This window comes from Nothobranchius furzeri, chromosome 1 (assembly GCF_043380555.1).
Source record: "Nothobranchius furzeri strain GRZ-AD chromosome 1, NfurGRZ-RIMD1, whole genome shotgun sequence".
NCBI lineage: Eukaryota > Metazoa > Chordata > Actinopteri > Cyprinodontiformes > Nothobranchiidae > Nothobranchius > Nothobranchius furzeri.
This window is the reverse complement of record NC_091741.1, coordinates 53239077-53254882: the sequence shown is the minus strand read 5'-3', so window position 1 is coordinate 53254882 and position 15806 is coordinate 53239077. Positions and strand designations below refer to the sequence as shown.

Genomic DNA, 15806 nt, shown 5'->3' with positions numbered 1-15806 from the left:
TTTAACTGCCTAAATAAAAAAAATGGAGTTATTTTTTACTAAACTGCATCATTTTTGCCCAAGTAGTAATTTTGCAGGTCTCAAATTCAAAAAGAATCACAGCTATGCTCTGACATTTTTAATCGGCTTATGAGAGGAAATGACTGGTGTTAAACAGGCCCCCAAAATGTAGCCGAGACACAACACAGAAAGAAGAAAACTCTTCTGAAACATACATTTCTTTCTTTGTAAAATGGAGTTAAGCAGAGTCATTTTCCTATTTTCAGTAGTAAATGTTTCCAGTGTTTGTCAAGCTAACGACTACTGGGAGAACAACCTATTCAGGAACAAATGTACTATTTTTCTTCAAGACAGAGACAAAATCATCTAATAAGAAGTTCTTGCAGGCCACAAAAACTCGATTTTTCAAAAATGTGCACTGCTTGACAAAGCTTAAAATAGACATTTTAGTAACATTTTTAACACAGAAATGTCTAATATGGAACAGCTGAACATAAAAAATGCAATTATTCTAGAAATGCACAATATCTATATGAGGGATGCAGAGGGCCCTCAGACTACATGCCTGATTCAAATAAGCTGGAACGGCTTTAAAAAGATTTGTGCATCAAAATGTCGTCAATTACTGGTTAGGGTTTGTTAAAATCCCACCAAAAACTCAGTATAAGGAAAGGATTTCATTTTACCTGAGAAATGTGAGGTAATGTTCTCAAAATGCCCTTAAAGCATTAATGCTCATTAGAGAAATAGTTATATCCAGGACACAGATTTTTATTTTTGCAGCTAAAACTGAAACCATTAGCTGAGGGGCTGAAAGTAGCTGCTGGTTTTATCCTTTCAGTTGACCCCGTTGACCTCTGGCTTTAAAATAAACGAGAGTTTAAAAAGTTGATGCCGTCTGGGCTCCTCCTCCAATCTGCATAATACATTTTCTAAAGGAACTCACAGCAAGTCGAGCCTGCCTCTCCTTCTCCTGCTCAGTGCGGATCCTCTGCTGCTCAGCCCTCTCAGCACGACGCTTCTCCTAATCAAGCATGCCCGCACACACGCACGCCCGCACACACGCACACACACACATACACTATGTAATTGTTTGCTGGGTAGTACATCACTCTGACAGTAGTGTGCGCTCTCATGGAAGACTTACAATCCTGTTAACAAGAGCGATGAGCTCCTCCTCGTCCTTCTTTCTCTGAATGAAGTGGGCCTCGATCAGAAACTGCAGCTCGGTCAGATCCTTCTCCTGACGTTTCCTGTGGATGTCCTGAGGTCACACGAACACAAACTGTGGTTTCTAACCTGTGGGGAGAGTCCACTAATAACGCCTGCGCTGAAGCACTATTTGGGCATCTTAAATGTACCAAAACACACCTTTCTGTGGGAAATAGATTTATATGCCCTTTAAAACAAGACCAGAGATTGCATTTTTACACACTTTTTAGGGCTCCTCAGTTCTGCGGGGGAACAAAATGTAATAAATGAGAAACGTGTTCAGATGAAAATTCACTGGACATGCTCAAAATAAAAGCGTAAGGTGCTTCTTGATCAGCCAAATGAAGACGTGGACAGACATCGCTGCTCTAAAGCTGCCACAGAAGCCTAGAGCAGGGTAAAAATAAGGTTTTTTCAGAAGCTTTGATACTTAGAAACAGAAATGTAAGGAAAAATAAAGCTGGATGTGTGGTGGTGTGATTTTATTTCTGGATCACCCCCACTGGTGTGTTTTGCCCTAGGTCTTTCATATTTTCTCGTGCTTACTGTCCAAGTTTCACCACAGAACGTGAAAAGAGACAGTGCTCTCCACTTGAAAACAACACTCAATATGAGCATGCTTGAAAAGATGACAAACATATTAAAATACATAATTTTTGTGAATAACATTGTTTTTGTGATTAATTCAAACTGATATTTGACACATTACACTTAAAAACACACAGATATTTTTCATTGGAACTAATATGTTGGACCAGGTTTTTTCTATGATTAAGCTCTGTCAGATTTGGGCAAAGATCAGTATGTGTCAGTTTTTTTAAATCACCTGCTAGCATGGACGTAGTTTTGACTTTAGAAGTGTGTGTGTGTGTGTGTGCGTGAATGTGGGGGGGTGGGGGTGGGTGGGGGGGGTGGGGGTTGGGGGCACAACTGGCATGAGAACCGGGGAGATCTTTACAGTAAGTATACAAAAAATACGTATAAAACTACAGGCTCTTTTATGCAATGCCAGGAATGCAGAGCTGTCAAGTACACAGGTGGCAGGAACGGCCAATCACACGTTAGCAAGTACCAGCAGAGCCAATAGATGAGCACATGTATGGTTCTAATGGGAAACGGACTTCAACACAAGCAATTGTTTTCTGCTTGGTCCTAGTGCTCAACCAGTGTCTAACATAGTGTAATCTTGTTTTTGGATGGTAAAAAAGTGCAGGGGACAAAAGTTGACTTTGGAAAAAGTGGGCGGAGGGAGAAACATGCCTGCTAGTGTTGGGTAAGATAAAACCTACCACACCGTAACTCTTCAAAACTCACATCAAAGTCAACCTTTTCTCCCTCAGGGATCTTCGGAATGGAAATCGACGGAGCAAACACCCTGAAAGAAACAAGTTTGTGTTAAAAAGAAAAGTCTTGGTAAATTATTAAGAATATAAAGTAAAAACTTACCTTGGCTTGGGCTTAGATTCATCTGTAATGTAACAGGGAAATGTGGGTTTCATTTTGGGTTACACATTATTTTAATTCATTTAGAAGGAAAAGGTTTGGTCTAACATCCAATTCTAGATTTCTACAACTAGTCTCTTGAAACGTTTCACTTCTCATCCATCCGAAAGGCATCTTCTGCTCTGAGTTTGGGCTTGGAGGTCAAGGTCAATGACTTATATGTCATCGCAGACCAATCACATTAACCGTGTTAACCCTTTAATCAGTAGGTTAACCACTAGGTAAAGCATCATTTAGCTCATATACCCTTATTTGGAAATAAGGGAAATTTGGAATTTGGAAAACATTTTTTCATGCTTAAGAACATTCTCACATAGTATAGTTACAAATATAATGTGGAGATTAAAAAAAAATTATAAAGTGGTTCTCTCACAAATGTCTAAAAACCTCAGTCAATAACACGTTTTGGACCAAAGCAACCATTGAACCATCTGTGTCGGTCTCACCGAACCGCCACACTTCCCTGGGCGCCCCTTTCATTACGTATTTCATTACGCGTATTTAGCAACAGAACACCACTGGTGTGAGAGGTTCTCCGCTCAATAATATCAGAGGAGAAACAGCCAGCTGCTACCACTCCATCTTTAGGACAAACAAACTACCAGAGTCCCCAGCAAAAAAACAAAAATTAAACGCCATTTGAAGTCACTGAGACTAAAAGACGTTTGGACCTAGAAAACTGCGACTGGTGTTTAGCTTCATCTTGTCTCAGGGAAGATATCCGAGGTGAGGGGTGAGTGTAGTGTATGTTTTAGCTTGTTCTGTAGATTTTTCATAAAAGATTTAATGAAACAGGCACTGAACAAAACTGGAAGAAATGTAAAAGTTATAAAAGTTATTAAATTTCCAAATACAAGGTTATTTATTGAATATTTTAATATAACCTGACATTAATTATCTTATATTATAGCCCCATTGACCCAAATGAATAAAATATCCCAAACTCCAAAAGGTTTGATTGCATTTTTCTGGATATGGAAGGGAAAGGGTTAAAGTCATTGTTCTGAGACTTATAAGTATGTGACCTCCAGTCCAGTGCCATCTAATTTAAATTCAGCCTAAATTTGTGTGTTTTGGGGAGTTTGTTGTACTGTCTATGCACCATCAGAATGTCAGCGTACCTTCATCTGCAGCCTGAGACTCTGCTGCAAAGAACAGGAGATGTGAGTGCATCAACAAGCAGAATACAAATGAATTTCCTTTATTACATCCGAAGCCGGCATCACAAAGGCTGATATTTACTTTATATATTCTGATACGAAAACCTCTCTAGCATGTCAGGGGTGAAATGGAAAGTCTAAACTCTTTCTGTATGTCATGTCACAGGGCTTCAAATCTCATTTATCAGATAAAAACAGGCAGGTTTTTCTCCTTTATTACTGTGGTGTGTTATTAAAGAAAATATTTGGGGTCTCCATCACAAGAATAAACAAACATCTTGTTTTTGAATCTGAATAACTGTAAAACATCGATGGCCAAGCAAACCTGAGTTAACAAAAAGTTCAGATTTGACCTTCTGTGTGGTCTTTGGTTAATGGAGGAGATGGTGAATAATGAAATGGAAAAACATCTGATTAGTTCAGGTGTTTCCAGGGGAAGTGCACTAATTTGCAGGAAAAACAACTTCCATATAGTTAAAATATAAAACATAAATCAACTGACTGAATCACAAAATTTCAGCCATAACATCAACGTTGTAGTATAAAAAGATTCCATTGAAAGAAAATTCTACAAAAGTATTCGTTTTAGAAGAATAAACAACGCTTTATCACAGCAATTGTACCAAATAAGTATTTCTGTCCAAACTCTTTGATGCATTTAATTAATCACTTTCTTCAGAGTCCTAAAGTAGCATGCCCAAATCATAAACCTTCCACCACCTTACAAAAACAGGGCTAATGGAATAATCTGTATTGGTTTTCAATCCTGGACAATTATATTGAATCAGGACCAGCACTGCAAGTATTGCAGATATTGCTGTAGATGTCCTGTGTTATCAATAAAATGCTAGACCATTGCAAGTAAATGCTAAATAATTAGCACTGATGCTAACCATTAAGAGCTTGTTGATATTTTAGAAATTTTACTGCCATTGGAGAAATGCAAGTTGTTGTGATCAGTGACATAGTGAATGACACCAATAGGGTTAATTTCAGGGACTTTCCTGCATTTTTGCTGCAGGAAATGACATCACTATAACCTGAGTGGATGGTTTCAGTCTTGATTCTGGTGCACAAAAATGACAGTTTTTCAAGAACTCATAACAATATGACAGAGACAGAAGGCTATGATGCTGCAAGAATAAAAAGTCGTGGCCTGCATTTTTAAAGCGCCTTCGTAGGGTTCTACAACACTCCAAGGTGCTTCACAGCACCCCAAGGTGCTTCACAGCACCATCAGTCATTCATCCATTCACACGCTGGTGGGTATGAGCTACGATAGCCACTGACAGAGGCGACGCCTGCCGAACACTGGTGCCAGTCAGACTAAGTATATATATATATATATATATATATATATATATATATATATATATATATATATATATATATATATATATATATATATATATATATATATATATATATACACATATATATATATTACAATTCTTGCATGTAATTTTTCAGCTTAATTAAAAATCAGATGAAGCTCTGCCTGTGCCCAATACTTTATGGGGTGCTGTGTGTAAATATTAGCTTTACAATAAAGACTTTTGCTAAATATGACCACAATATTTATGGTTTAGCAGTTTCCACGTCTGTTTCTGTGGTCAGACTGGAAGTAAGATCAGAAGATTCTCACGATGACGTCAGGTCTGATTACTTTTCTTGTGCCAGAGGATTAGGTCCTGATGAATCTCTGCTCTTTTAATGAAAACAGGAAACCGGCTCAAACCCAACTAGCACACAGAGAGAATACTTCTGATTTCTGATGAAACGCTGAAGTTTTAGGTTCTCGTTTTCTACCCGAACACACGTTACATTTTCATTTTCCACTTTTTGAACATGATGGTTTGAGGTGGAATTTAATCGTGCGTCAGTTCATGAGGGTTCTCAAACTCTCAGCTATTAATAATAAAAAAGGGACGTTTTTTACCTTCAGTTGTGGAAACAAGAGGTTCTGAGGAAACACAAAATAATTAGTTTATATAATTATGTCAAATTATATAATTAAATTAAGCAATCACTGAAGACTAAAATAAACAAAGTCAGCTTAAAATATGTTTTTCCCCAAAAGGAATCTCAATGCTCTCAAGTTTCTCCTGCAATGCAAACAAATCTTGCCTAAGTGGATTTTACAGTATGCACAGACGGTGATCCCATTTAGAGTAAATTTTCTAATTCAGGCTCAGCGGGCAGCTCCTGCACCGCCAGACGAAGCAGTAATTACTGAAAACTGGACCCAATGGGACATAAATGAATGGGAAGCAATAAAAAATAGCATAATTTTCTGTAACGAGCACAAATAGATGGGTTTGAAAAAAACATTTCCGAGATCTCATTCCCTTTTTGTGTGATAACTAGACAAAAATGCAGATACACATAAAATAAAATCATAAAATCTTATTTAATCACAGATTTATGGTTCTGATTATTCAATTCAGAATATGACACATTAAAAATGTAAACAATTACCTTCTGCTTTAGCTGCTGCTTCTTCTGTGCAACAACAGAAAAAACAACAGAATAAGTTCTACTGCTGCAGATTAAAAACCACAACAAGAACTGTGCAGCAGCTCACACTTTCCTAAAATACAACAACACAAAAGGGCAAGTGCAAAAAAGCAGAGAAAGGCTGCGTTCACACACCAGAAGTAAGTCATACAAATCCTTTTCTTTCAGCTTTCATGACTCTGAAGAAAATATGGATCAGTGGATCAATGAGACTCGGCAAACAGCTTGCAGCAGGGATCTGGTCACACTCGGGGCTCTGTGATGTCAGCGTCTCAGGGGATGCATGAAAACATGGCGTTGGACAAAAAGGTACAAACAGGGAATGATCTTGGATCATCAGCTGTGCTGTTTGTAACACATCAAATATGAGAAAAATCTGACCAAATGGTTTTGTTGTTAGTTAAAATGTGACATGCATGGATGTCTTCAGAAGTCAGAATTCCTCAGGTGGAATCAGACGTTCATGGCTCAGATGCAGCATTCCGTCAGAGTGTTAAATGAAGTCTGATTTAAAAGTGGGCTAAAAATGGTCCAATGGTTTTAATGTTTTATAAAAAAAAACAAATTAAGGTGGCACTCATGGATGAGCCGACAGATTGGCGCCAACAGCATCCAAACGAAACTCAGCTAGCTCGCTGTGCTTTTTATCCCTGACAGCAGCAGATGTGCAGGAAACAAAGTGATGCACACGTGAAGCCGTGCAGAAGCTTCAGCCTTCCCGCTGTGACGTGTTCTGCCTGAGCTGACATAATTAGGTCAGCTGCATTCAGAAACGGCAGGCAGAAGTGACATTTTGGTTTTGTGAAGAGGCAGAAAAAGGCTCACAAAGTTAGAACTCACCTTCCTCCCTGAAACAAAATGAAGTAAATGGGTAAAACTTTTGGAAAGGTCAGTGAAAATCTATTTTTCTTCTTTGAAGATCAATTATGAAGTATACTCACAGCACCTCCTCAACTAGCACTTCCTGTACTATTTCTTCTTCTTCTTCTTCTACAACCACCTTTTCTTCTTCTGTCACCTCTTCTTCTGCGACCACCTCTTCTTCTTCTGCTACTATCTCTTCTTCTGCATCTTCAGACATTTCTGCTTAAATTTACCTGAAATCACTGAAAAAAACAAGCAAACAATAAAATACATGAAAAATCCAAGCTTTAATTATTCCCATAAAGTATGTTTTAAAAACTTTTTGAAACATTTTGTACCCGCAGCTCAACGTGCACCAGACTAATGTCTCAAACGAACCACTAAATTATTTTACAAAGTCCTGAGATTTCCTCAAACACACAGATTTAAGTGTTCCAATGAGAGTTTACAACCTTTATCATTTGTGTAAACGGACCCTTAAGGAGACAAACTGGTCTGTATTGTGTGAGACTGGAATAGAAGAAGCAGAAACCATTCCACCATGCAGGCAGAGGCCCAGGGCTTTCAGCAGCTCCAGGCCTAATCCTCAGCCATTTCCTCCTGGCGCAGATCAAGGCTGCAGGCAGCCGCCTAAAGTCTGAACAGCGTCGAAACTCGCAGGACTGCATGAATTTTTCAGAGACCCACTGATGTGTGTAAATCCTTGCACGCCGCACCAGTTTTGATGTGCACCCTCGTAAACAAGATTCCAAAGACAGAAAAGGCTTTGATGTGGTGCGTTGCAAGAGATGCCCGTCATAAAGATGTATAATTTAGTCTGATCCTCATGATTAACATCAGATTCTCCAATTTAGGAGTTCAGTTTCATCATCATTTACGCAAATTATTTATTGGGCATTACTCACCTCTCGTGAAGGTTTGTGTTCAGTTTAATTTTCACTTCTTTTGTTGGATAAGAAAGCAGAACAGCCTGATACGTATGGGAGAAATACGGGGCAAGTCCGCAGCATTCAAAGGTAGCAATAACAGGGTAGTTATGGAGCTAAGTACAGGGCACATATCCTTGTACACATAAGTACTCTGTACTTACCTCTGTAGTACCCTGTACATACTTTGTGCTATCACTGTACATATCTCAAATTACCGTGAACATGGTAATGGTAAATGGGCTATACTTGATAGAGTGCCTTCTAGAGTCCTAAACCCCCCAATGCGCTTCACAACAAAGTAATTCATCCATTCACACACATTCATACACTGGTGGCAATGAGCTATATTGAAGCCACAGCTGCTCTGGGGCACACTGAGAGAGGCGAGGTCTATGGCGCACTGGTGCCATCAGTCCCTTCGACCACCACCAACAGGCTTGCTTGCCCAAGGACACAACAGCAGCATTCTCTGCCAGGAATGGGATAGACCCTGCAACCCTCCAGTTACTGAACAACCCGCTCTTCCTACTGAGCTCCTGCTGCCCCACAAACCTACATAACCCTTTCCCCATTAAATAATTACCCTATTTGTACCGCTGTTAAGGGCCTTGTGGATTGGCTGGATGTCTTATGGTCAGACCCTCCACGCCATCACTCATTTGTTTCTGAAGAGTGGATTTGAAGCTCGGTGGGCTGTTCCCTCCACCAACATCTTGGCCACGTCATGGGTCTCATCACTCCCAAAAAATACAAACATGCAGATGAGAGTGAGGCTGTGAGGGTGGAGACAACTCAGAGTCAACATAGCCACGAGCTAACTAAAGCTAACTGAGATTGCCATACACTTTTAGCCAGAAAACCGGGGTTGAGTGATTCTCTTACCCTCTGCCTTCTAGGCTGTAACAAATTTAGCGTGTGGCTGAAGCTGAGGCCTTCGTTGGTGCAAGCAGGGAGTTACCCCAGGACTACATCAGACATGGAAGCGGGATGATGCGCTGCAAAGCGCCATGCAACGAAGAGCCGTTGAACAAAGAGCTCTTGTATTTGGCGCCCTTGTTAGCCTTTGGTCTTGATCACATCAGCCGCGAAGCGCTACAAAGGCTCGTTGTGCAGTGATCGTTTCAGCTTGTGCTCAAATTTTTTTGTGAGTGAGCCGCATCAGTTCTGGCAGGAAGTCAAACCCAAACAGATGAGGCAGGCCAATAAATTTGACAAAATAAAGACATTTTTCTAAAAAAAAAAACAGCCGAAAGCAAAACTTATCTCCCTGCTTTGCGTTTGTGTTTTTAACACCTTAATCTAACTGCTGAAATGCCTCCCCAGCCTTCCTTAGTGTCCACAGGAGAGATTCATCACTAAATTAAACAAATCAGCTGTGTTCAAGATCTAAAACATGCAGGAAACGTGTCGGAATCAGACTGCAGCGGCAGGTATGTCAGCTCAAAGTCAACAGAGCGGCCCGCCAGTCTGAAGTTGCAAGTACGATATTCTGGCCACAGGGTGCGATGGGGCTGGGTAGCCTTTCATTAACTCTGTCCCAGGGGTCTCATTTATCAAACATTGTGTAGAATTCTTACTAAAACCGTACATAAGCTCAGCAAAAAAAAATGTACTTATGCCAAGTAGGTTTGTGATCTATCAAACATGGAGTACGCTCAGCTGCACGCAAACTCCGCTTCATAAATCGGAGACTAACGAGAAAGTTTCTCAACTGCATTTTAGTCACATCCCGCCCTCACCACGCCCACTTACTGCCATAAATAGTTAATGCAAAGTGTCTTGAGGATCGCATGCATACACATAAGCCGGCTGTTGCAGCGCTCCGCCAATGACGATGGCGACCGTAGATCAAGGCAGATCAAAGAAGCACAATTTCACAGAAGCAGAAATGAAAGGAAGTGCTTTTGCAAAACAAATAAGAGAAAATCCACAGAGTGGCACAACATTGCTGAAGCCGTCAATGTTATGAATTCTTCAGAGATCTGTGGCGGATATAAAAAAAAAATGGTCCAATCGGGATTCGATCCCCAGACTCCCAGGTGAAAGTCACGTGCACTAACCAGTTAGCCAAAAGGAGATCTCCCCTGTCCAAGTAGCCAGGGCGCATTATCAATCGGATCACATTGACAGGACACACACTGTCACAGACACATGACATTCTGTCTCAATCTGTCCCCTTGCTGATATTCTGCAATCCGTATTCTGCGTTTCAGGCTGTGTGTGTGTGCGCGTGCGTATGTGTGAGTGTGCGTGCATGTGTGGGTAAGCGTGTGTGTGTGTGTGTGTGTGTGTGTGTGGTCTTCTTCTGTGTGAAAACGAAGCAGTACAAGTGATAATGCTGCAGGATTTCATAATTTTATCCTTCTCAGCAGCAGCACTGCAGGTGCTCTCCATGTCCAAAATGTGCGTAAGCCAGGTTCTTAGTCAACTTAAAGTTGCGCACATTTTTCTGCTAAGTTTTCTTTCATAAATCCCAAAGTTTGCGTGGAAAGTTGCTCACGCAGTTTTCCAACCCCGCTTTGTGCGTAAGCAAGCTTGATAAATGAGGCTCCAGGCCATCTAGCCATACTGGCTCAAGAAAAACTTTTTCAAAACATAAAAACTTACAAAGTGCTCCTTAAGGAGCAGGGAGACACACATTAGCGCTGGATGATTACTTAACCTTGGTAGTGTTACCCGAGTGTCACAAGCCTGTGTTCTCGAGCACAACCAGATTGTCTTCCGAGCCTCCTTCCGAGTAACCTCATGTGCCTTCTCCCTCAACTTACAGATCCCAGCCTCCACCTACAGAACCTACCATAACTCTGGACTCACGCCCGTCTCTCAGCTCCCCAGCCAAGCCTGACCGACCCGCTCTCCCACCATCCTCCCGGACTCCGTGGATCTCCTGAGTTTCACTGCCCCGCTCTGCTCCTGCAACTCACCTACCGACTAGAAATTCCTCCTTCCCGAGTCCCGAACCTCGCTCCTAAGAAGGATTGGACTAAAGAGACTGGACAGTGTTTCCAGATATTCACCTCACCTTTTTGATGGTGCTCTTTTAGTTGCCTTAGATATAATAAATTATTGTTTACTCACCGTAATCCCTGTGTTCTGAGTTGATTCTGAATGTCCTGGGTCAGACGGCTGAAACCCAACACGACAGTTTCCTACCTTTGTCCAACTTCTACCTGTTATAAAACGTGGTTGAATAAGGATCCAGCCTCAATAACAGTATAATGTTTAGGATCAAGGTCACAGGGAAGGATTTATTCACAGTTATGTCAGCATCTAACTGTGCACAACAGTTTCTTGGATTGTGTATCACTACATCGTAAAAACCAATGTCACAGTGACTGGAGAGGAGGTGGTGGGGGTGGAGAAGGTCTATTTTTAAGAATAATAGGGCATGCACTTGAACAGGTGTGGAGCAACTCCTCCAGACAATTACTCTGGTTCACCTCATCTGTACTCCTCTAAATCAATGAGCTGCATCCAACATTCCTCCAGCTATTTATGTTCGTGCCTGTCTCGGGGCCAGCTGCCCGTTTGGGCAACAGTTTTACAACAATAGCAGATCTCCTCTTTAAAACATGTTTCTGAAACAAAACGCATTAGCTTCATTAAGTACAATAAAATACAATCAGATCCACATGCCTGATTTTGCCGTTTCCCTGGCTACAGTCTTACTCTTGACTTCCAAAGAATTTCAAAGAGCCTGCACTTTAATTCTGCACCTCCTCTGAATCTGGTTACGGCACCAAATCCATGCTGCTTCTGCTGGAATTCAAATACACAAGGAATGCATGAGGAAGCCCTCTTTGTGGTCGTTCCTTCTGTCATCAAGTTGAGTTTCTGACGTCAAAAGATGAATGTGGAAAAGTGAGCAACAACCAAGGAAGCAGAAAAAAAATCTGACTATGGAAAAGAGCTGACTGGAAACCGAGAGTGGATGAGACTTCTCATAGCTGGACTGGATTTGCTTTAATGAATGTGGTCGGTTGGTCGGTCGGCATTTGGCTGGAATGGTGGAACATCACAGTCTGATGCTGGTGCTGGTTTCAGCATTAAGCAGCATTAGGTAAGAGCCTGTAGGGCAGGATGGCAACACAGCAATCTCGGGGGCCAGCTTAGCACCTGGATCACTGACATATTCACCCACCAGAACAGAAAACACTAGGAAAAGAATCATAAACCCTAACGAGCCTTAACTGGTCCCATCTGAGGAGGTTTAACTATTGAAAATTTGATGCTTGGCCTGAACATTTATGAAAACAGAATACATTTTAAAATAAATACCCTTCTTACATAACCCCATCCAGTTTTCTATTAGTACTCATTTGCACGCTAGGGTCACACTCACCTCTTACCTATGTGCACCCCCTGAAGAAGAGATGGAATTGTGGGTATTCTTCCTCTTCTACATCCAGACAAAGACATGCTTAATCACCTCCTGCTCAGACCCAATGTGGCCCTGTGTCATGTGACCACATATCTTCACTATGACTGGTCTGTTCTATTGTTGGAGGCTGCAAGTCAGCTGAGTTACACCTGGACAGAAATACAACACTCACACGTCAATCACAATCCGTCAGACACACGGACCGAAAAAGAAAGAAGCACGCCCAAAGTGATTAACAAGGTTTCTGAACAACCAAAGAAAAAAAATGTAACAAAGATTAAAAATTGCATTCTTCTAAATCAGCCACTAGTCCAAAGTGTGGCTCGAGGGCCATTTGGGGCCCTCAGAGTGATTTTGTCTGGCCCGAAGAGCATTTCTGTGATGAAAGAATTATTTTTCTCTCCAGCAAGGTGTTATGTAAATCAACAATTTTAACTTTTTAATGTCCAGATTTTCCCCAAAACTGTCGAGTTTAGGCCATTTTTGAACCATTCACCATAACCTAATTTTTGCATAAAAAAAATATAAATAAACGTATTTCTCCTCCTTGAACCGTCACCTTATCGTGGTGGAGGAGTTTGAGTGCCCTAATGATCCTAGGAGCTATGTTGTCTGGGGCACTTTGTGCCCCTGGTAGGGTTTCCCATGACAAATTGGTCTTAGGTGAAGGGTGAGACAAAGAACGGTTCACAGGATCTTTCATGGAAGTAAATTCAAAGAGTCGGAGTACCCGGCCCGGAGGGTTAGCAGGGTCCCACCCTGGAGCCAGGCCTGGGGTTGGGGCCCGTGAGCGAGCGCCTGGTGGCCGGGCCTTCGCCCATGGGTCCCGGCCGGGCCCAGCCCGAACCGGATACATGGGCTCATCCAACTGTGGACCCACCACCTGCAGGAGGAACATGAAGGGTCCAGTGCAATGTGGATCGGGTGGCAGACCAAGGCGGGAACCTTGGCGGTCCGATCCCCAGACAAGGAAACTGGGTTTTGGGACATGGAACATCACCTCGCTGGCGGGGAAGGAGCAGGAGCTTGTGGCAGAGGTTGAGCGGTACCGGCTAGATATAGTCTGACTCACCTCGACACATAGCATTGGCTCTGGAACCCAAGCCCTTGAGAGGGGTTGGACACTCTCCTTTGCTGGAGTTGCTCCGGGTGAGAGGCGGAGGGCTGGGGTTGGCCCCAAGACTCTGCCTGTGTGTTGGGGTTTTTCCCCGGGGGACGAGAGGGTAGCTTCCTTGCGCCTTCCGGTCGGGGAACGGGTCCTGACTGTTGTTTGTGCTTATGGGCCAAATATCAGTTCAGAGTACACACCCTTTTTGGAGTCCCTGGGACGAGTGCTAGATAGTGCTCCATCAGGGGACTCCATTGTCCTGCTGGGGAACTTCAATGCTCACGTGGGCAATGACAGAATGACCTGGAGGGGTGTGATTGGGAGGAATGGCCCGCCTGATCTGAACTCAATTGGTGTTTCGTTATTGGACTTCTGTGCAAGCCGCAGTTTGGCCATAACGAACACCATGTTCGAACATAAGGATGCCCATCGGTACACTTGGTACCAGGGCAGCCTAGGTCGCAGGTCAATGATAGACTTTGTAGTCGTATCATCTGATCTGCGGCCATATGTTTTGGACACCAGAGTGAAGAGAGGAGCAGAGCTGTCAACTGATCACCACCTGGTGGTGAGTTGGATCAGATGGCAGGGGAAGATGCCGTGTAGACCTGGCAGACCCAAACGCATAGTGAGGGTCTGATGGAACACCTGGCAGAAGAACCTGTTAAGACGGTCTTCAACTCCCACCTCCGGCAGAGCTTTGACTGCGTCCCGAGAGCAGTGGGGGACATTGACTCCGAATGGGTTTTGTTCCACTCTGCGATTGTAGAGGCGGCTTTTGCTTGCTGTGGTCGCAAGGTGGCCGGTGCCAGTCGTGGTGGCAACCCCCGTACCCGCTGTGGACACCAGAGGTTCGGGGAGCCATCAGGCTGAAGAAGGAGGCCTACAGGGCGTGGCTGGTCTGTGGGTCTCCGGAGGCAGCAGACAGGTACTGGATAGCCAAGCGGGGTGCAGCAGTGGCAGTTGCCGAGGCAAAATCTCGGACGTGGGAGGAGTTTGGTGAGACCATGGAGAAAGACTATCGATCGGCTCCAAAGAGGTTCTGGCAAACTGTCCGGCACCTCAGGAGAGGAAGGCAGCAACTCGCTCACACTGGGCTGCCTTTTGTCACCGATTCTGTTCATTACCTTTATGGACAGAATTTCTAGGCGCAGCCGTGGTGTGGAGTGTGTCGAGTTTGGTGGCAGGAGAATCTCGTCTCTGCTTTTTGCGGATGATGTGGTCCTCCTAGCTTCATCCAGCTCTGACCTTCAGCTCTTGCTGGGTAGGTTCACGGCCTAGTGTGAAGCAGATGGGATGAGGATCAGCACCTCCAAATCTGAGACCATGGTTCTCCACTGGAAAAGGGTGGCTTGCCAACTCCAGGTCGGGGGAGAAGTCCTACCTCAAGTGGAGGAGCTTAAGTATCTCAGGGTCTTGTTCACGAGTGAGGGTAGGAGGGATCGGGAGATCGACAGGCGGATTGGTTCAGCATCTGCAGTGATGCAGTGATGCAGTTTTAATTCAGCGTATCTGTAAACCAACATAAAATGTCCCCATGCAACAGATTTAAAAGCAGAGAAGAAGAATAAAGAAAAGGAACCCAGTCTGGAATACCTCAACATCTTTATTGCTGCTGCTGTGTCAAGAATACAAAGTTAAAAACATTCATCCACTTTGACAAAGTGTCATGACATCGGTAGATAGAGTAGATACGGGTACAAACAGATGTTGCATAGGCTCAGCGCTACACAAACAAGTGCCTAGTTAAAAAAAGAGGATTTAAAAAAGGAGCATTAAATGAACACAAGATTGTAAAAAAGTACAGCATTATAACACCACTGTATTAAAAAAACCCATAAACATCACTTTAATTCACTCTTTAAGATGTTTTGGTCGAGCTCCCCTGTGGGATGTGATTGTCAGACTCTGGAGCAAAAACATTAATTGATTTAATGCCCCGACAAACCCTTCATGTTCTCATCAACGCTATGAGCCACTCGTTCCAGCCACAAATAATAATAATTATAATAATAAATGAGAAGTAACACATCTGGATCTCCTCCTGTTGGTGGGAGGCTTTCATGTACGGACTTCCAGCTGCTGTAAAGGACTTAATTGCAATCATAAGGCAAGAGGTTTTACATAGTGGT

General features: G+C 42.8%; 1 protein-coding gene across 4 annotated transcripts in view; it reads right to left on the bottom strand.

Moving 5' to 3' along the window:
* Positions 1-4094, bottom strand: part of LOC107395350 (troponin T, cardiac muscle isoforms) — a 51108-nt gene extending 47014 nt beyond the window's left edge. For all 4 annotated transcript variants that reach the window (XM_054739618.2, XM_054739616.2, XM_054739619.2 and 1 more), the window contains exons 1-5: positions 3837-4094; positions 2659-2680; positions 2527-2587; positions 1148-1264; positions 947-1024 (exon numbers count right to left, since the gene is read on the bottom strand). In XM_054739618.2, coding sequence (XP_054595593.1) covers positions 947-1024; positions 1148-1264; positions 2527-2587; positions 2659-2680; positions 3837-3888 — 330 coding nt within the window. In that variant the 5' untranslated portion in view covers positions 3889-4094. The remainder of the gene's footprint in view (positions 1-946; positions 1025-1147; positions 1265-2526; positions 2588-2658; positions 2681-3836) is intronic.
* Positions 4095-15806: the final 11712 nt, after the last annotated feature.